This window comes from Salmo salar, chromosome 09 (assembly GCF_965601325.2).
Source record: "Salmo salar chromosome 09, fSalSal1, whole genome shotgun sequence".
Lineage (NCBI taxonomy): Eukaryota > Metazoa > Chordata > Actinopteri > Salmoniformes > Salmonidae > Salmo > Salmo salar.
In genome coordinates, this window is record NC_138299.1 from 130,434,433 (window position 1) to 130,456,574 (window position 22,142).

A 22,142-nucleotide genomic window follows, 5' to 3' on the forward strand; every position below is an offset into this window, starting at 1 on the left:
ATTGTGTGTAGATGGGTGAGAAAAAACATCAATTGAATCCATTTTGAATTCAGGCTGTAACAAAATATAGAATAAGTCAAGGGTATTTGAATACTTTCTGAAGGCCCTGTATCTGTCAAGCCACCCTGAGGAGAGACAGCGTGGGCACTCTCTCTCTCCCTCTTTTCTCTTTGGAATCAGAAGAGATAATTGCTACATGTCTGATGAAGATAAAGCTGTATTTTAATAGCTGAATAAGCAGCATGGCCGGAGCCTGAGCCCACTGTAAACGACCGTGAACAACTCAGAAATACTATGCAAGCAGACATTTAGGGGTCCTACAAAAACAACAAGAGTAGGAATGGGAAAACCCATGTGAGAAAACATTGCACTAGTAATGGGCTCCTTCCTTAGAAGAGTCCAAGAGAAATCCATGGCGGCACCTACCCTACCCCACCCATGTACACAAAACAAACTAAGGCATACACTTACGTGCACGCACATGCACGCACACACGAGCACCCTTGAACCACAGCTATTTATACAGGCTTCATTTCCGCTAGCTCTCAATGTCACATAAACACCATAGCTATTTTAACAAACTCTCTGCCCTGTCCCCAAACATACCATAGCCGTAATTTGTGAATTTTTTCACAGCCTACGTGTTAGACAACACTGTTAAAGCATGCAGAAATGAGTGCAATCAATCCAAAACAAAGAATTGCGGTCACTGTAGAACACATTTCTCAAGACTGACGCATCCAACTAAAAGTTAAGTTAGCTCTACATATTCTAGCCTATTCATTCTATTTGTGTGCGAAATTTGTGTGAAATAATTAAAATAATTCCCTTGAATGGTTAAGTTCAGGATTAAGGTATAAACTGTTGCTAGATTAGTGGCTAGGGGCAGCTGTCTGCCCACAGAGGTGTGGCTGTGACCTTTAACCCCTGGCTGCCCTGCACTCTGACCTGCTTCGTTGTAGACGGCTGACAGCTTGTCCAACATGTCCCTGTCCAGAGCCAGGATCTGCTGCTCCAGAATGGAGGGATAGGACAGACCATCGCTGCGCTCCTTTTCATCCTTCTCTTTCTCCTTCTCTCGGTCGTAGCTCAGGAGCTGCTGACGCAACGCCTCCGACAGATGGGCCTTGGCAAAGTCAGCCGCCGCCTGGGAGGAAGAGGAGGGAGGGGAGAGAGGGCTACAGTGAGCTGGCTATACTGAAGTCAGAGTTATGTATGGTGTAAACTGTAAGAAATTGTAAGCCAAGAGATGTTCACAGCTCTGCCTCGCCGCACAGCAGCAAACTTTTTGTGTGACTACAGTGCAGGCGGGCGCACGCACGCACGCACGCACGCACGCACGCACACACACACACACACACACACACACACACACACACACTTGGGGGAGAAGACTGAGGCTACAGTAGCGGTGACCTGGCTGTCCTTCGTTCCTTGCTGAAACCCAGATAAAGCAGGAGATAAATAGCCAGAGATGAGGGGGAGAAACTACACCACTAGCCAAACACGCTTCCCCTCCCTCCGCCGTCCTGTGGAATACAGCTGAGCAAGAGAAACTCAACCCTCCCCTATCCATTTCAGCCAGGCGATAACGGCACTGCACACCCTTTTACGGACAAATATGCAACGCTTCCCGGCAAAAAGATTGGCTCGTTTCTCTACTCCTTTCCTGAATCATGGCCAGAGAGAGAGAGAGATTCAAGCCAAGCCGAGCTGAGCCAAAACCAAAAGAGAAAGATAGCAGTGTAAAACTAATGAGGGTTTTTGGCCTGTTATATTGCCTCACCATGTTTCCATCCACTAGCCTTGTTTCAGCCATGTTGTGGCCTGGCTGATTATCAGGGGGCTTGGAGTTGTATACAAGGTCAAGGGCCGCAGACAGTGCCTGAGCTTGTGCCTTATCATTCTGAAACCTTCTCTGCCAAACAATTCAACTCACTTCACATTCTCTTTGACTCTCCCTCACCATATCTCTCTCCGACTCTCTCCCTCACCATATCTCTCTCCCTCACCATATCTCTCTCCCTCACCATATCTCTCTCCGACTCTCTCCCTCACCATATCTCTCTCCCTCACCATATCTCTCTCCCTCACCATATCTCTCTCCGACTCTCTCCCTCACCATATCTCTCTCCCTCACCATATCTCTCTCCCTCACCATATCTCTCTCCGACTCTCTCCCTCACCATATCTCTCTCCGACTCTCTCCCTCACCATATCTCTCTCCGACTCTCTCCCTCACCATCTCTCTCTCCGACTCTCCCTCACCATCTCTCTCTCCGACTCTCCCTCACCATCTCTCTCTCCGACTCACTCCCTCACCATCTCTCTCTCCGACTCTCTCCCTCACCATCTCTCTCTCCGACTCTCCCTCACCATCTCTCTCTCCGACTCTCCCTCACCATCTCTCTCCGACTCACTCCCTCACCATCTCTCTCTCCGACTCTCTCCCTCACCGACTCTCTCCCTCACCGACTCTCTCCCTCACCATCTCTCTCCGACTCTCTCCCTCACCATATCTCTCTCCGACTCTCTCCCTCACCATATCTCTCTCTCCGACTCTCTCCCTCACCATCTCTCTCTCTCCGACTCTCTCCCTCACCATATCGCTCTCCGACTCTCCCTCACCATATCGCTCTCCGACTCTCCCTCACCATATCTCTCTCCCTCACCATCTCTCTCTCCGACTCTCTCCCTCACCATCTCTCTCTCCGACTCTCTCCCTCACCATCTCTCTCTCCGACTCTCTCCCTCACCATCTCTCTCTCCGACTCTCTCCCTCACCATCTCTCTCTCCGACTCTCCCTCACCATCTCTCTCTCCGACTCTCCCTCACCATCTCTCTCTCCGACTCACTCCCTCACCATCTCTCTCTCCGACTCTCCCTCACCATCTCTCTCTCCGACTCTCCCTCACCATCTCTCTCTCCGACTCTCCCTCACCATCTCTCTCCGACTCACTCCCTCACCATCTCTCTCTCCGACTCTCTCCCTCACCGACTCTCTCCCTCACCGACTCTCTCCCTCACCATCTCTCTCCCTCACCATCTCTCTCCGACTCTCTCCCTCACCATATCTCTCTCCGACTCTCTCCCTCACCATATCTCTCTCTCCGACTCTCTCCCTCACCATCTCTCTCTCTCCGACTCTCTCCGACTCTCTCCCTCACCATATCGCTCTCCGACTCTCCCTCACCATATCTCTCTCCCTCACCATCTCTCTCTCCGACTCTCTCCCTCACCATATCTCTCTCCGACTCTCTCCCTCTGAGTGTCCCTTGCTCTCAGTGTCTGACCCCTTCCCCTTTGTCTGCTGTTCCCACAACCCCTCAGTCCTCTGTGTTCTCTTTGGTGCAGAGGCCTACGGGTGGAATATCCGTCTAGGCCTCTTTCTCTGGCCTTTCTCGGAGCTGCATGGGGACGTATCTTACGTAGTCTCAGACATTCCTTCCCTCCTGTGGTTACCATAGTGACCGCAGGGATCATAAACAGAGGTCAGAGAGAGAAAGATAAGTCTTTCTGGAGGAACTACATGGGACAGTAATGACCACATTAATAGCTGCTTTGGAACATTGTTATTGTGACTTACGAGGCCTGTCTGGGTTGACAATGGCGATTCATCCTTTCAGACATCCCAAGAGCAGCTGTGTGTGTGTATATGAGTGAGTGAACACAGCCATTAAAGTTTGGATAAGCAAACAAACAAAGAAACAACACAGGGATATGTCTTAATTATCCTGTTAAGTAACAGAGTGGATGATCAGACACCTGTTAAGAGCTCAGCCTCTGATCCCTGCTCTACTCTGACCTGTCCTACTCCCACTACACACTGATCAACACCACATGTAGTACACTACTTTAGACCTACTGGGATGTCAACGTGTCTACGATTACCCAGATATGATCAGACGCCTGAGAGGAGAAAGTAGGGTGGTGGGGAAACAGATGAAGGGGCAGCAGTCACCGTTTGGACAGACAGAGAGTGTGTGTGTGTGTGTGTGTGTGTGTGTGTGTGAGAGAGAGACTTATCTGGGCTGTGTTATTTGCTGTGTCCAGTGATGGAGAGCGGAACGGAGGACTGTGGAGAGAGAAGAATAAAGGGATGACAGAAGTATGGAGTGCGGGATGATGGAGGGATGCTAAAGGAGTGTGTGTGAGAGAGATCAGAGTTATCAGAGCGGTGTTATCTGCTGTGTGGGCACGCACGACCCCAGCAGCCACGCACGACCCCAGCAGCCACGCACGACCCCAGCAGCCACGCACGACCCCAGCAGCCACGCACGACCCCAGCAGCCGACAGTTCTGCTGATGCAGGGACATCTTAATCATTACCGTGTGTGTGCTGACTGGAGGGTTTCAATAGCCACAAACTACATCATTCTACCACACCGTCCGATGGCAGTTGGGTTTCAGACTACGTATTCTCAATTATGCTTAACAAGCTTTAGTTCCTAATTTACTGCCTGACTATTTAGTTCCTAACTTTATGTATTCTTAATTATTTAGTTCCTAACATTCTACATGTCTGTCAGTTAGAATGACATCACTCACCTTGAAAATAAATGTATACGAAAAACTTGGAAGTCATTAACACAATTGAAAAATCTAATGTTTAATTATTGAAATAGCATGTTCGACCGAGAAAAAAACTATTGGTACAATTTAAAGCCATGTGGCAAACAATAATGCAGGCACTAGGGATGGGGGTGTGAGCATGCGGGTCTGGGCAGAGGAGATGTAGTTGTTTGTGTGCGTATGTATACGTTTGTTTTTGGAATGTAAAAAAAATATCATTTTTTTGAAAGACGCCGTGGATGGCAGTAGCAGAAGGCTCACCAGCCTATCCTAATGAGCAAAATGACCATGTACTGGGAGTTGGCCTTGAGACGATGCTTCACCAAGGCAACAACAAAGCAGCAGATCATAGGAGAGAGGCGTCTTTCAGCAAAGAGATGGAAAGGCAGCAAGCATGCTCTCCTGATGAGACGCACACATTTATCACTTCACACAGGGGAGTATGCCTTGTAGCTTTGTTCTACAAGGAGATTCCCCCTCCCTACACACATGAACACACACAGCTCCCCTTATATAACCAAACACTCTGAAGACCTTCTCTCCCCCCAACTGCACACTTTCCAAATCCCCTCTGCCCCCCATACCATCACCATATTCCTTGCCCAATCCAAATGCATAACCCATCCACCCTCATCCAATGATAACAGCCAGATCTCTTTACCATAGACATCCATCAGACAGTGAGGTTATTAGATCCAGGGAGAGTTATGTACTGTACGTCTCTTCAGGCTGACTGAGGGAGGAAGAGAGAGGGGGACTGAACAGAATGACCGCAAGGGAGAGGACTGAACAGCTTCTCTACTGCCAGGTTTAATGATGGATAAGGAAGGGGGAAAGTTATTTTTTCATAAGGAGGGGAGTGGGTCTGTCTGATTTTAACTGCTGTTTCTCCAACAGAGTGAGAAAGGGAGAGGGGGGTCAGTTAACTAGCATAACTGAAGTACACCATTAAAATACATTCTCCATTTGTACAAAGAGAGGACAAGAGAGAGCGGGAAGTAGAGGGAGCGAGAGGAGTACAGAGCGAGAGGACGGCAGTGGATTAGCTTTGCTGAAGTACATCATTAAAAAAATACTCTCCATTTGTACAAAGAGAGAGAGACAGAGAGCGAGATATTCAGATATCAGTAAGAGTCAAAGGCCTGGCTGACAATGAGGATAGAATGCTACAGAGGAAGAGTCTGTGGCCATCTTTGATTGAACACAGAGATGTGGGGGGATACTCGTCTCAGCTCACCTCTTAGCTACCCAGTGCCAACGTTGTCCAACATGAAGGAGTGGAACACAGAAAGGCAGCTGTACTTTGTTGTAAACTACTGTCAAACTTACAGTGCATTCGGAAAGTATCCAGACACCTTGACTTTTCCCACACTCCGTTACAGCCTTATTCTAAAATGGATAAAAATGGTATTTTCCCCTCAATCTACACACAATACCCCATAATGACAATGCAAAAACTATTTAAAATGTTTGCAAATTTATTAATCACACTTACATAAATATTTAGACCCTTTACTCAGTACCTTGTTGAAGCCTCTTTGGCAGCGATTACAGCCTCAAGACTTCTTGGGTATGACCCTACAAGCTTGGCACACTTGTATTTGGGGAATTACTCCCATTCTTCTCTGCAGATCCTCTCAAGCTCGGTCAGGTTGGAGCGGGAGCATTGCTGCACAGCTATTTTCAGGTCTGTCCAGAGATGTTCGATCGGGTTCACGTCCAGGCTCTGGCTGGGCCACTTAAGGACATTCAGAGACTTGTCCCGAAGCCACTCCTGCGTTGTCTTGGCTGTGTGCTTAGGGTCATTGTCCTGTTGGAAGGTGAACCTTCATCCCAGTCTGAGGTCCTGAGCGCTCTGGAACAGGTTTTCATCAAGGATCTCTCTGTACTTTGCTCCGGTTATCTTTCCCTCAATCCTGACTAGTCTCCCAGTCCCTGCCGCTGAAAAACATCCCCACAGCATGATGCTGCCACCACCATGCCGTGGTACCACCGTAAGGATGGTGCCAGGTTTCCTCCAGACATGACATTTGGCATTCAGACCAAAGAGTACAATCTTGGTTTCATCAGACCAGAGAATTTTGTTTCCCATGGTCTGAGAGTCCTTTTTGACAAATTCCAAACAAGCCGTCATGTGCCTTTTACTGAAGAGTGGCTTCTGTCTGGCTACTCTACCATAAAGGCCTGCAGAGATGGTTATCCTTCTGTGAGGTTCTCCCATCTCAACAGAGGAACTCTGGAGCTCGATCAGAGTGACCATTGGGCTCTTGGTCACCTCCATGACCAAGGTCCTTCTTCACAGATTGCTCAGTTTGGCCAGCTCTAAACTTCTTCCATTTAGGAATGATGGAGGCCACTGTGTTCTTGGGGACCTTCAATTCTGCAGAAATTTTTTGGTACCCTTCCCCAGATCTGTGCTTCAACACAATCCTTCTACCTCATGGCTTGGTTTTTGCTCTGAGATGTACGGTCTACACTGGGACATTATATAGACAGGTGTGTGCCTTTCCAAATCATGTGAAATTGAATTTACCACAAGTGGACTCCAATTAGGTTGTAGAAACATCAAGGGTGATCAATGGAAACAGGACGCACCTGATCACAATTTCAAGTCTAGCGAAGGGTCTGAATACTTAGGTAAATAAGGTACTTGTTTTTTTATTTAAGAAATTTGCAAACATTTCTAAAAACCTGTTTTCACTTTGTCATTATGGGATATTGTGTGTAGATTGATGAGGAAAAACGTTTTATTTAATCAATTTTATAATAAGGATGTAATGTAACAAAATGTGTAAAAGGGGAAGGGGTCTGAATACTGTCCAAAAGCACTGTAACATGGCAAAACAACACAGGTGATTAAGATTTTGTTTAATTTCTAATCTTGAATCATCTATTTTGGATGGAAACATTTTCATGGCTGGAAAAGCCATGATGTTTAACCTCAACAGGCCCATGTTTACTACCACTCCCCCGTACATGTATCTGGCTCCATGACAATGTACTGCAGCTCTATAGGTTAGTTTGCTGCAGAGGTGTAGCGTACTGTAACTATATCCTTACAGTGACATTGCAGAGGTCTGTCCTTAGCAGTGGAGAGTGCTAGCCTAGCGGTGAGAGCTAATTTCATTCGGCTAGCATCATGTGCTATGTGTCAAAACTGCGTCAAGTACAGGCTGTAAGTGGGTGTGGGAGTGCGTATGTGAGAAAGAGGGTGTCATTGTACCAAATATAGAAGCCATTCAAAACCAACATCCGTGTCAATGTAATAAGTGCCCTACACTCTTTCCCCCCCGTACCCTTAGAACTGCATGAACCACACTCATGAGTTTACTGGTCTGCACACACACACACACACACACACACACACACACACACACACACACACACACACACACACACACACACACACACACACACACACACACACACACACACACACACACACACACACACACACACACACACACACACACACACACACACACACACACTCTCTCTCTTCAGGCTGCAGTTTCAGAAGAATAAAAGAAAAGTGCATTGTCTGGCATTTCCCAATATATTGTCAAAGCAAACCGCTGCTGTTTGAGGTTTTAATAAGAGTGAAACTGTTCTGTTGATTTCTGTCCCTGTTCACCCTAACACTGCAAGCACCCCAGTACAGACAGACTGACTGACTACAGACAAGCCAGAGACTGAACCCTAACCACAAGTCAGGGCGGTCATGGTCCAGTGCTTAGCCAATAAACCACAGTAGGTGCAGGCCTATAGTCAATCCAGCTCCAGTGTTACTGGAAGTCATTAGGTGTTGTTCAGCTGGCTATGTCTGACCTTTTGGGAATAACACTCCTCATCCTGGGTCTTTGATCCAGACCCACCGCTGAGGGATCCAGGGAACGAGGCCTCAGGCCTAGAATGCTTCTACAGTACTATGACTAGACCCATCTGTCAGTAGGACCTGGGATTACCATCAACCCCTGATCTCTCCTTTATGACTACCAACACCAATGTATGTGTCCTCTGCCTGTCAAAGTCTCGGCCCAAACTGAAACACACCCCTCTAACGTTTACGTTTACGTTCAGTTGCCGTTCGTGTTGTGGAAATTAGGTGGGATGCCCCTTTAATATAAGAGTAAAGTGGAAAAGGAGGCGAGGGAGGAGAAGGGAGGAGAGCTGAGGAGGGTGTAGGGGTGAAAGGAAGGAAGGTGAGGGGCAGAGAGAGCTGGGGGGGGTCTGAGTGAGGAGAGAGCCGGAGATGAGGACAGAAGGGAGCTGGATTCATGACTGGGAGCACTCCTGGCAGATGCTGATAAGGCACACACACACACACCATTCCACCAGCAAATCAGATTCAAATGTAATATTCATATTTCAGAAAAGGAGGACTGAGGATGTGGTAGCCTACACTGTCTCTGTGACAGAGTGGACTGGGGGCGTGAAATGCTGTAAATGCAAAGTGAATGGAGGTTAGCGATATAAACCGCTGGGCTGTGAAAGTGGAGAGGTGACTAACGACATTAACAGAGGAAGCTTACTGAATGAAGCCCACAGATGAAAGGCTCTTCCTCTTATGAGTGGTGTGTGTGGTGAAGTAAAGCCTCAGTATTGACTGTTTCGTGAGATTTGGCGAGGTGTGAAGACGGTGTTGACATCAGAGCAACCCCTTCAATTGGCTGTTCTTTCCGACCTTGCCAGCTGTGACATTCCAGGTCCCTTCGGCACAATCAAGCTCTTTGACGTGCAAAAGCCCGCCCCCCCAGGGGTCAGTGGCACAGGTGGTTGGCTCTTTTGAATGCCAATAAACAGTCAAGGTGACCATCTCCACCTTTAAATCATGACATTCAGGGGAGTCAACTTCTAAACCGAGACACGTACCTCCTTCCTCATAAAGAGATGGGAATTATTATGACAGCAACGCACACCCTGCTTACTCAAAAGGATGGGAAAATGTTCACTGATAAGTGATTCACATTCAGTGAAAGGAAGGAGACATCTGTCAGTATGACCCCATCCATCCACACACACACACACACACACACACACACACACACACACACACACACACACACACACACACACACACACACACACACACACACACACACACACACACACACACACACACACCACACACACACACACACACACACACACACACACACACACACACACCTTACCCATAAAGTGATAGGAATTATGAAAGCAACACACGCACGAGCATGCGTGCACATTCATACACACCTTCAGAATGATCAGTGTGTCCCTGTGAGGACAGAGGACACAATTACAGAAGGTGAGACACATTAAACAAACTAGACAACAGGAGGAAATTGTCTTTGTAGACTATTTCAATTAGGATTAAGGCTTGAAAAACAGAAGACTCACTGAAGGGTGCTGAAATACATGCATACTGCTGAAGCATGCAATGAATTCAAGGTCTGTCATGCTTTCCAGTGTGTGTGTGCACGTGCGTGTGTGTGTGTGTGCATGTTAACGCATGTAATGCACAGAGGTGTGCTGATATGCAAACATTACAGCAAGGATGTAAGCAAGATTTACTCCCATCTCTCAAAGTCACATACACAAAGCTGCCAAAATGCCAAGACTTGCACCTTTTTACAGAATGCCTTTCGTTAGGTATTGCAGGCCTGTAATTTCTGTGATCTATATGGTGTTGGTACTGCAGTGTGTAATAACACAGAAACGCTGGCGTTAAGGGATCAGGTAAAACCAGCCATTACTCTCACATGGGCGCTCCCCACCTCGGCACTATGGCTCTGGGGCTAGTAATTACAGACTCCTATTGACAAATCAACACTGGCTATAAAAACACTTTAGCTGTGAACCCTGCTGAGGAGGAGAGCAAGGGAGGGAACAGCCTCACCATGAAACAGAGAGATGGACAGGAAGAGAGAAGTGACAGAGGGAGAGAGGGGTTGAGAAAGACAGAGAGAGGGGGATAGAGAGAATAGAGGTTAGAGAGTAGAGGGAAGGGGTGAGAGAGAAGAGAGAACGGGGTGGAGCCTGAGACAATGAGAGACAGAGAATGTGAACTTGATGCTTATACACACACTGGGTTATTGTAGGAAGCAGATTGAACTTGTGCACAATAGCCATTATTCAAAATGAACAGACAGAAAGATAATTCTGAGTATTTCCTTTTAGAACACAGATGGGTTCACTGAGATCTGTATCTCACCCAACAAACGTCCTTGGGCTGAGAACAACACTGTACAATATCTCCTAAAAGAGCAGTGAACTACTTGGCTTACCAGTCATCTTGATACCATCCTGCCATTACCACTCACATCCATTGTTGTACTCTGCTCCATATCTCCACACACACACACACACACACACACACACACACACACACACACACACGAAAAACCTGGTTACTCAATAAACCCCCAGCTTCTGTCCCTGTCTGCACCCTAAAGATAATACCTGGCCTATAAAACAGGTAGAGAGAGGTATAACAGGAGAGTGACAGACCAACAGAGAGAGCGAGAGGTTTGCGACAGAATAGATGAGTGAGAAGTTCAAAGTTTCCTCTCCACAGGCCTGCCCTGAGACCTCCATTATACATTCACTTGTCCTCTCGCCCCTTACCCGATCCCCAGTCTATTTTTATACACACCTCTGTGGCAGGTGTGTGTGTGTGTGTGTGTGTGAGAACGAGAGAGAATGCTGACGTTTATTTTCCTCTACTCCCCTTCAGGCTCTCTGTGCTCAATATTTAAGAAGTAGGAGATGGACAATCATTGACGTTCCCTGAAACACATTTGGTGGATGCCTCCACGGAATGGCAAAGAGGTGTATAGTCCAGCAGCAACCCAACCCTGGATACTGGGTATAGTCCAGCAGTAACCCAACCCTGGATACTGGGTATAGTCCAGCAGCAACCCAACCCTGGATACTGGGTGTAGTCCAGCAGCAACCCAACCCTGGATACTGGGTATAGTCCAGCAGCAACCCAACCCTGGATACTGGGTGTAGTCCAGCAGCAACCCAACCCTGGATACTGGGTATAGTCCAGCAGCAACCCAACCCTGGATACTGGGTATAGTCCAGCAGCAACCCAACCCTGGATACTGGGTGTAGTCCAGCAGCAACCCAACCCTGGATACTGGGTATAGTCCAGCAGCAACCCAACCCTGGATACTGGGTATAGTCCAGCAGCAGCAACACCCCAACCCTGGATACTGGGTATAGTCCAGCAGCAGCAACACCCCAACCCTGGATACTGGGTATAATCCAGCAGCAGCAACACCCCAACCCTGGATACTGGGCATAATCCAGCAGCAGCAACACCCCAACCCTGGTTACTGGGTATAGTCCAGCAGCAACCCAACCCTGGATACTGGGTATAGTCCAGCAGCAACCCAACCCTGGTTACTGGGTATAGTCCAGCAGCAACCCAACCCTGGTTACTGGGTATAGTCCAGCAGCAACCCAACCCTGGATACTGGGTATAGTCCAGCAGCAACCCAACCCTGGTTACTGGGTATAGTCCAGCAGCAACCCAACCCTGGTTACTGGGTATAGTCCAGCAGCAACCCAACCCTGGATACTGGGTATAGTCCAGCAGCAACCCAACCCTGGATACTGGGTATAGTCCAGCAGCAACCCAACTCTGGATACTGGGTATAGTCCAGCAGCAGCAACACCCCAACCCTGGTTACTGGGTATAGTCCAGCAGCAACCCAACCCTGGTTACTGGGTATAGTCCAGCAGCAACCCAACCCTGGATACTGGGTATAGTCCAGCAGAAACCCACCCCTGGATACTGGGTATAGTCCAGCAGCAACCCAACCATGGATACTGGGTATAGTCCAGCAGCAACCCAACCCTGGATACTGGGTATAGTCCAGCAGCAACCCAACCCTGGATACTGGGTATAGTCCAGCAGCAGCAACACCCCAACCCTGGATACTGGGTATAGTCCAGCAGCAGCAACACCCCAACCCTGGATACTGGGTATAGTCCAGCAGCAACCCAACCCTGGATACTGGGTATAGTCCAGCAGCAGCAACACCCCAACCCTGGTTACTGGGTATAGTCCAGCAACACCCTGGATACTGGGTATAGTCCAGCAGCAGCAACACCCCAACCCTGGTACTACTCCTGTGCTATCCCCCTGGCCCACTGACCTCATTCACACTAGTGATTACACACGTCTCGATTTCACAAGGTGACCATTTCAGTGGGGATGTGTGATGAAGACATAGCACAATTCCTTTTCCTGGAGCACACAGTAGAACAAAACTGTCAGCAACAAACATCTTAGTGTTCTCTCTCCACCCCAGAATTCAGATTCCTGGCTGGACACACACACACACTTCCTGCTAGACAGAGGAATGAGTCCTGATAGAGGAGAGGAGCCCCAGGGATGGATGATTCAACAGTAGCAGGGGAGACTGGGCTTTCTTCTGGACCTGACCCCGTCAACTGGGAGATTACTCCGGCTGATAAACTACCTGTTCACCCACTGTATCGCTCACACAGAAAAATGATTGTCCAAAGTGCAGCGAGTGCAGTCATAAGCATCTCAAGCCCCCAATCAATCATTTAATGTTTGATTAATCTGGCCTGCAATGATCTCCCGTTTGATTGCTCATGTCTGAAAGCTTCTTTATGGTCTGTCTGACAGCCCTAGACGCTTCACTGAGGCAGCCAAAAACTGACCGTGCACAGTGCACACTCTAGTGCACTTCATCAGTAGCCTGTTCTTACATGCCGGGCAAGGGTTCGCCTGCTGTGGAGGTGACAGGGCAAGGGTTCGCCTGCTGTGGGGGTGACAGGGCAAGGGTTCGCCTGCTGTGGGGGTGACAGGGCAAGGGTTCGCCTGCTGTGGGGGTGACAGGGCAAGGGTTCGCCTGCTGTGGGGGTGACAGGGCAAGGGTTCGCCTGCTGTGGAGGTGACAGGGCAAGGGTTCGCCGGCTGTGGAGGAACTAAAGACCCTCGTTGCTCTGAAGTCATCTCCCCTCTACCACAATGTTTTTTCGGCCTCATTGCGCAGCAAAAGTCCCGTACCTCACACACGCAGAAACTCACAGAATCCAATGCAATCACCTAGATGCACTCTATAGATCTGAAAGGTCTATTTGCGCTTTTCTCCACTTCACTGCAGGTACAATGCGACATCACACTACCTCACTCCTTCCTCTCATTCTGTCTGTCTCCATCTCATTGTCTCTCCAGCTCAGGCCCTGATAAAGGTCTAATATATATCATTAATAATGCAGGCCTGTTTCTCTCTCACTCTCCTTTGAGAAGCCAACCTGCCCTGCTCTTAATTACAGAAAAAGGTGAAAAGAGAAAGTGAGCTCCCAAAATCCCAACAGAGCGATATTAGGAGAAGAGTGATTTGTACTGCAAAAACAAATAATGGAAAGGACGAAAGATTTAACCATGAAATAACTCCCCCAGTTGTCAGCCAGTGGAGGCTGGTGAGGGGAGGATGGCTTATAATAATGGCTGGAACGGCACTAATGGAATAGCATCAACCACATGGAAACCATGTGTTTGATGTTGTTGATACCTTTCCACTGCATCCATCACCACGTGCCTGTCCTCCCCAATTAAGGTGCCACCAACCTCCTGTGTTGTCAGCTGTGTAGTTTGAGAGAAGCAAGCAGAGTTTACACCTGCCATCAGGCTCATGAAAGCAGGGCCTGTACCAGGAGGGAGAGAAGAGAAAAGGAAGGAGTTGTTTGCCTTCTAAATCAAACACACTGCTTCACTGTTCTTGAGTTTTCCCTCCTCCTCTACTCTTCCTGTCAGATGTGGAAGCATTCTCAGAGATCTGAGTAGGATGAAGTGGTCCCTAGACACTGACCTATGGTCAATGTTGTTTTGTTCCTTCTCAGGGTTAAGGTAAGGATTTGGGGAAGGCAAGCTGATTCTAGATCAGTATCAACAGGCTCTCGCTATACCAGGCAACACACTGCCACACTTGACAGGAGATGTCATTCTAATTCCCATTACGATTCGGTCCCTCTCTCCCAGCTTCCTGAGTTCCTCCATCCATTTATCCCCTTCCTCTAACCAACCATTCATAGGCTCTCATCTCCATTCAGCTTGCCAGCTCCGGACACCACATTACATCCTGATGGTATCCCAGATCACATTCAACAGTGGGATTGGGGACAGCTAAGACTGATCATTTGAGAACAGGTAAGACTTGACCAGACTTGCAAAATTCCAGGAAATTTCAGTAAATTCCCTGGGTTTTCCAGAAAATCTGGATTTCCTGCTTATTCCCTCCTGATTCCAGGTATCTGCCAGCCAGGAATTTGGGAAAACCTGAGGATTTATTGAAAATTCCTGGTATCTTGCAACCTTAGTCACACACAAGCAAATGCACACACAGCTTGTGTGTTTAATTTCGATAGATATATATAGATATATATAGATATATATATATATATATATATATATACTGCTCAAAAAAATGAAGGGAACACTTAAACAACACATCCTAGATCTGAATGAATGAAATAATCTTATTAAATACTTTTTTCTTTACATAGTTGAATGTGCTGACAACAAAATCACACAAAAATAATCAACGGAAATCCAATTTATCAACCCATGGAGGTCTGGATTTGGAGTCACACTCAAAATTAAAGTGGAAAACCACACTAGAGGCTGATCCAACTTTGTAATGTCCTTAAAACAAGTCAAAATGAGGCTCAGTAGTGTGTGTGGCCTCCACGTGCCTGTATGACCTCCCTACAACGCCTGGGCATGCTCCTGATGAGGTGGCGGATGGTCTCCTGAGGGATCTCCTCCCAGACCTGGACTAAAGCATCCGCCAACTCCTGGACAGTCTGTGGTGCAACGTGGCGTTGGTGGATGGAGCGAGACATGATGTCCCAGATGTGCTCAATTGGATTCAGGTCTGGGGAACGGGTGGGCCAGTCAATAGCATCAATGCCTTCCTCTTGCAGGAACTGCTGAAACTCCAGCCACATGAGGTCTAGCATTGTCTTGCATTAGGAGGAACCCAGGGCAAACCGCACCAGCATATGGTCTCACAAGGGGTCTGAGGATCTCATCTCGGTACCTAATGGCAGTCAGGCTACCTCTGGCGAGCACATGGAGGGCTGTGCGGCCCCCCAAAGAAATTCCACCCCACACCATGACTGACCCACCGCCAAACCGGTCATGCTGGAGGATGTTGCAGGCAGCAGAACGTTCTCCACGGCGTCTCCAGACTCTGTCACGTCTGTCACGTGCTCAGTGTGAACCTGCTTTCATCTGTGAAGAGCACAGGGCGCCAGTGGCGAATTTGCCAATCTTGGTGTTCTCTGGCAAATGCCAAACGTCCTGCACGGTGTTGGGCTGTAAGCACAACCCCCACCTGTGGACGTCGGGCCCTCACACCACCCTCATGGAGTCTGTTTCTGACCGTTTGAGCAGACACATGCACATTTGTGGCCTGCTGGAGGTCATTTTGCAGGGCTCTGGCAGTGCTCCTCCTGCTCCTCCTTGCACAAAGGCGGAGGTAGCGGTCCTGCTGCTGGGTTGTTGCCCTCCAACGACCTCCTCCACGTCTCCTGATGTACTGGCCTGTCTCCTGGTAGCGCCTCCATGCTCTGGACACAACGCTGACAGACACAGCAAAACTTCTTGCCACAGTTCGCATTGATGTGCCATCCTGGATGAGCTGCACTACCTGAGCCACTTGTGTGGGTTGTAGACTCCGTCTCATGCTACCACTAGAGTGAAAGCACCGCCAGCATTCAAAAGTGACCAAAACATCAGCCAGGAAGCATAGGAACTGAGAAGTGGTCTGTGGTCCCCACCTGCAGAACCACTCCTTTATTGGGGGTGTCTTGCTAATTGCCTATAATTTCCACCTGTTGTCTATTCCATTTGCACAACAGCATGTGAAATTTATTGTCAATCAGTGTTGCTTCCTAAGTGGACAGTTTGATTTCACAGAAGTGTGATTGACTTGCAGGACATTGTGTTGTTTAAGTGTTCCCTTTATTTTTTTGAGCAGTGTATATATGATGCATGTTGAACAGGCGCCCCCAAAATAAGGGCACATAAATGAGAGAGAGAGGGGTACTGTTAAAGAGAGAGCGTGAGGGAGAGGGAGAGTAAGCATCATCCTGTAGGGAAGATGTGTCTCACACTGAGGCAAGCCTGGTTTCCGTGATGACTTGCTTTCCTGGGATGCACATTATGAATAAATTGATGGCTCTTCATTTCAATAACACCTTACCACCACACACTAAAAACAAAGTCTCATGTTCCCTTACTCTTCCCTCTCATTCCATCTAAATAACCCATCTTCTGCCACTTTTGTACCAATTTTACTAGTCCGTCTTCCTCTCCATGTCTTCCCTCCTTACCCCTCCCTCCATTCCTCCCTCTGGAGATGGATGCAGCATTTATCACATTAATTAGAAACTGCCTCCTCTCACTGAGCGCTGACAGCCGAGAAAGAACAGCAGTGATGAAGACAGAGGTGTGTATAATATAATGTTAACATGTTCCCTCTCATCAACCCAGTGTGGCAGACTTAACCCCTGACCTGGCTCTCTTCTGATCAGACTGGGTCCTCCTGACATAGATCACTGCATCACTGAACTGAATCCCCATTCATCAATAAGCAGGAAAAACAGAGATCAATGCAGCAGCCCTGGTAAGCGCCGCACGACGCAGAGCTCAGCTATTAGCTGATAAACATTCAGACTCATGAAAATCAATATTCATCCACAGGCCTCCAGCCGCTGTGGCTGTTAGGGGACTGGGAGAGAGGATGAAGGAATTAAAACGCATGCCACTGGGGTAAGTGAGTGTGTGTGTGTGTGTGTGTGTGTGTGTTCATGAAAGTGTGGATTGATTGTTCTCAGCAGGTCAGTGCTTTGATCTTCTCCAACTCGAAGGGGAGTGTGTGCGTGTGTGTGTGAGAAAGTGAGTGACAGAGTTTGAACGTTTTGTTTAGAAGATAGGGTGTACATGATGTATGGGAATGAGAGATGCGAGAGAATGTGTCTGTATGAAAGTGTCTAGGATTGGGAATGCTAGTGAAAAATGATGAAAATCTTACAGAAAGTTAATGTGGGCGTTTATGATGCATGGGCAAGAGAGACACCACAACATCTATCTATATGAACGGGGGGGGTGTGTGTGTGTGTGTGTGTGTGTGTGTGTGTGTGTGTGTGTGTGTGTGTGTGTGTGTGTGTGTAGGTGAACTCCAGGCCTACATAGATGAGAACAGCATTGACCAGGGAGGCCCATAGCGACACACTGACTCCATATTGGCTTTAACTCAGACCATAGCCAAGTTTCCCCAGCCAATAAATCAGGGAAGAGAGCACAGCCAAACACCAACAGTGCAGCGCAGTTTCCTTACACAGAGCCAATCCCCGAGTGACTCCATTTTGGCTCAAATCCATACCATAAGTATTTTTCAGAAGCCTCCAAGCGGTAGCCTGAACAAAGCCTGAGGTAGGTACAGTCCAAATCTCACTGAGCAGCACTAACCTACAAATCACATCAACGTCCACCACCCCGCACCTCTCTGATTCAGAGGGGTTGGATTAAATTACATTTCAGTTGTACAATTGACTAGGTATCGCCATTTCCCTTTCCAAACAAATGGCCATTTTATTTACTATTACATAAATATTAGTAAATCTACTCATCGCTTAGCTAAGGCCCACCCTTAGCTTTCAGACGACAGGCAGCAATTCTATCGATTGTCCAATAGGAACACTCCTCTTGCTAACGGTTGGTCCAGTTAGGCTCTAGTGAAGTAATCACCCAGGTCCAGGTAGTACATGCCAGGCTGACTGCCATCTGAAGCCCTGTTTCCACAGCAGGTGCCTGGTCAGAAACCAGTTTGGCCTGTTCACTGTTTTCAGTTTTAACCCAGAACCAGAGGAAAGCCTGCGCTTTCTAAGTATAGCAGTAAGCAGGCAGCAGCATTGTGATTATCAGTCTGTCCAGACGGCAGGCCGACGGCCCAGGCAGTGTTGCCAGTAGAGATGAGTCAGGATTCCCAGGCTAGCTTCACTGAGGCACAGAGACGCACAGCAATTACACCCACCAGCAGAGTCCTGGCATTGCCGCCCCCCACACACACACACACACACACACACACACACACACTCTCGCACACCACGCTCATCTGCACACACACACACACCTGCAGATGTGGAAATGCTCATCCACAGACAGCAAATAAGGAGAGAAACAAGAATTCTCGGTGAAGATAATATACACTAACTGAAAATCTGTGGATAAATGTGTGTGTTTCTGTGATGTCATACCAATATGGGAGTGTGTTTTCAGGAAAAGATAAGGGCAGCTGACAGGCAGCATACGTGTGTGTAGACATGGACCCCTCAGGGTTGTAGGCAGCAGACTCTTCAATATTGCAGAGCAGTGATAAAACAGAGACTGCAGGGAGATAACGTAACTCCGCAGAGAGGAGAGGAAGAGAGAGAAACGCATCTCTTTCACTACAGGGGTTAGAAAACACTCATCTCAGCCTCAGTATGCAGATGTACCATTAACAATGTACCATGAACAAACACACAAAGCTAAAAGAAAACTAATTAGCAAACAAACATTAATTTCCTCTCCCGTGGAGAGCAGAACACAATATGGATGGGGTTGTAATATGGCAAGCCTCGGAGATTAACAATGCAGTGCATATTACACACACACACACACACACACACACACACACACACACACACACACACCTTTCTGGGAGTGGTGCGGTGATTCAGATAACATTGACCAAGGCCAGGCAGCCAATCAGTGACGAGAGCCGAATTGGAGTGGGATGATGCTGATATAAAAAGGTCTGATTTATTGTTCCAGAAGTTGTTAAATTGCAACTTCTAAGCAGAGCGAGGCAGATAACGGCCATACAGTGCACTCGAAAAGTATTCAGACCACTTAAATTTTTCCCACATTTTGTTTACGTTACAGCCTTTTCTGAAATGTATTAGTTATCAATCTATACACAATACCCCATAATGACAAAGCAAAAACAGGTTTTTAGAAAAATTTGCAAATTTATGAAAACAAAAACATATTTACACAAGTAGTCATACCCTTACTCAGTACTTTGTTGAAGCACTTTTGGCAGCAATTACAGCCTCGAGTCTTCTTGGGTATGACGCTACAAGCTTGGCACACCTGTATTTGGGGAGTTTCTCCCATTCTTCTCTGCAGAGCCTCTCAAGCTCGGTCAGGTTGGATGGGGAGCGTTGCTGCACAGCTATTTTCAGGTCTCTCCAGAGATGTTCGATCAGGTTCAAGTCCGGGCTCTGGCTGGGCCACTCAAGAGAATCTTGTTTCTCATGGTCCTTTAGGTGCCTTTTGGCAAACTCCAAGCAGGCTGTCATGTGCCTTTTACTGAGGAGTGGCTTCCGTCTGGTCACTCGACCATAAAGGCCTGATTGGTGGAGTGCTGCAGAGATGGTTGCCCTTCTGGAAGGTTCTCCCATCTCCACAGAGGAATTCTGGAGTTCTGTCAGAGTGACCACCGGGTTCTTGGTCACCTCCCTGACCAAGGCCCTTCTCCCCTAATTGCTCAGTTTGACCGGGCGGCCAGTTCTAGGAAGAGTCTTGGTGATTCTAAAGTTTTTCCATTTAAGAATGAGGGAGGTCACCGTGTTCTTAGGAACCTTCAATGTTGTAGAATTTTTGTTGTACCCTTCCCCAGATCTGTGCCTCGACACAAATTCTGTCGCGGAGCTCTAAAGACAATTCCTTGGACCTCATGGCATGGTGTTAGCTCTGACATGCACTGTCAATGGTGGGACCCTATATAGACAGGTGTGTGCCTTACCAAATCATGTCCAATCAATTGAATTTACCACAAGTGGACTCCAATCAAGTTGTAGAAACAGTTCAAGGATGATCATTGGAAACAGAATGCCCCGGAGCTCAATTTCGAGTCTCATAGCAAAGGGTCTGAACACTTATGTAAGTAAGGTATTTCCGTTTTTTTACATTTGCAAACATTTCTAAAAACCTGTTTTCGCTTTGTCATTATGGGGTATTGTGTGTACATAGAGGGAAAAAAATAACAAAATGTGGAGAAAAGAATAAAGGGGTACGAATACTTTCCGAATGCACTATATGTTGGGTGTCTGAACAGGGCAATGGGAAGTGAGTACAGTAGGAAACCCGTCTGTGTCCTTCACCCTGTTAACTTCCTGTCTCACAACACAGGCAGGCAGGCAGGCAGGAGGCTCGGCTTGCACTCCCCTGGCATTAGTCTCCCAGAGACACTCAAGGTGAAGAACAGTTTGATTTCTGGAAGAAGGCAGGGATGGAAACATGGAACGGAAGATAGTGTGGGGAATGGAGAAAAAAATGAAAGTAATAGAGCAAAAGTTCAAAACAGACAGGAAGAGAGGGAGAGAATATAAAGACAGACAAAGAAGAGAGAGAATGCCATGTTCATATTGTCTGACACTAGAGAGAAGAACGCTTGTCAGTCTGCCCCACAGTTGAAATGACTCATGATCAAAGAGAAAAGCACTAGTGCCTCTTCTTTCACACACACACTATTTCTCCCTCACTAAACAGACAAATAAAGAAAATTGTCACTGCCACTTCTCACTAATGTTGTTGTTGCGAATCGGTGTCCCTGGGCTGCTAAGCCTTTGAGGTAGGAATGTTCTCCTGCACACTCAAGCAGAAGATCAAAGACTAGACTAGCACCTGACTGGCTGCATGTTCCACTGACTCACTCTTTACATCTGCTTTGATGCTGCTAATGCAGCCTTCTGCATGCTACACACAGCACAAAAATACACCCTGCAGACATGCGTCTTCTCATCCAGATATATAGATATAGATACACAGCTCAGTCTCTCTTCCTCTCCACCCGTTCCCTTCATCCCTTTCTTATCTTACATAGTCTTCCTGCCGCTCTCACTTCTTCGCTCTCTTCCATCTCTCCCCTCCTGCGGCGGTTGTAAGTCCACAAAAAAAAAAAGTTCTAAAGCTGGACTCTCTCCCTTCCCTTATCCCCTCTACCTCTTACTTGACGATTCTACTCATCCCCTTTCAACTCTCCTCCTGTGGATGGTGTAAGCCTGTTAAGAGCAGCTGTAAACTTATAGCCACTTTCCAATCAATCAAATTTTGTCCTTCATTATCCCTTCTCACTCTCCATCCTTCACCCTCCTCATACCTCTCCATCCTTCACCCTCTCCTCATTCTTCTCCATCCTTCACCCTCTGCTCCATCCTTCACATTTACGTCATTTAGCAGACGCTCTTATCCAGAGCGACTTACAAATTGGTGCATTCACCTTATGATATCCAGTGGAACAACCACTTTACAATAGTACATTTATATATTTTTTGGGGGGGAGGGGGTTAGAAGGATTACTTAATCCTATCCCAGGTATTCCTTAAAGAGGTGGGGTTTCAGGTGTCTCCGGAAGGTGGTGATTGACTCCGCTGTCCTGGCGTCGTGAGGGAGCTTGTTCTACCATTGGGGTGCCAGAGCAGCGAACAGTTTTGACTGGGCTGAGAGGGAACTGTGCCTCCTCAGAGGTAGGGGGGCCATCAGGCC

The 22,142-nt window shown here is 47.6% G+C and overlaps 1 protein-coding gene across 1 annotated transcript in view; it reads right to left on the reverse strand.

Moving 5' to 3' along the window:
• LOC106612907 (protein phosphatase 1L) overlaps window positions 1-22,142 on the reverse strand; it is a 50,619-nt gene that overhangs the window by 10,302 nt on the left and 18,175 nt on the right. Inside the window, exon 2 of the mRNA XM_014214565.3 lies at window positions 949-1,147. Within this exon, the coding sequence (XP_014070040.1) occupies window positions 949-1,147 (199 nt within the window). The remainder of the gene's footprint in view (window positions 1-948; window positions 1,148-22,142) is intronic.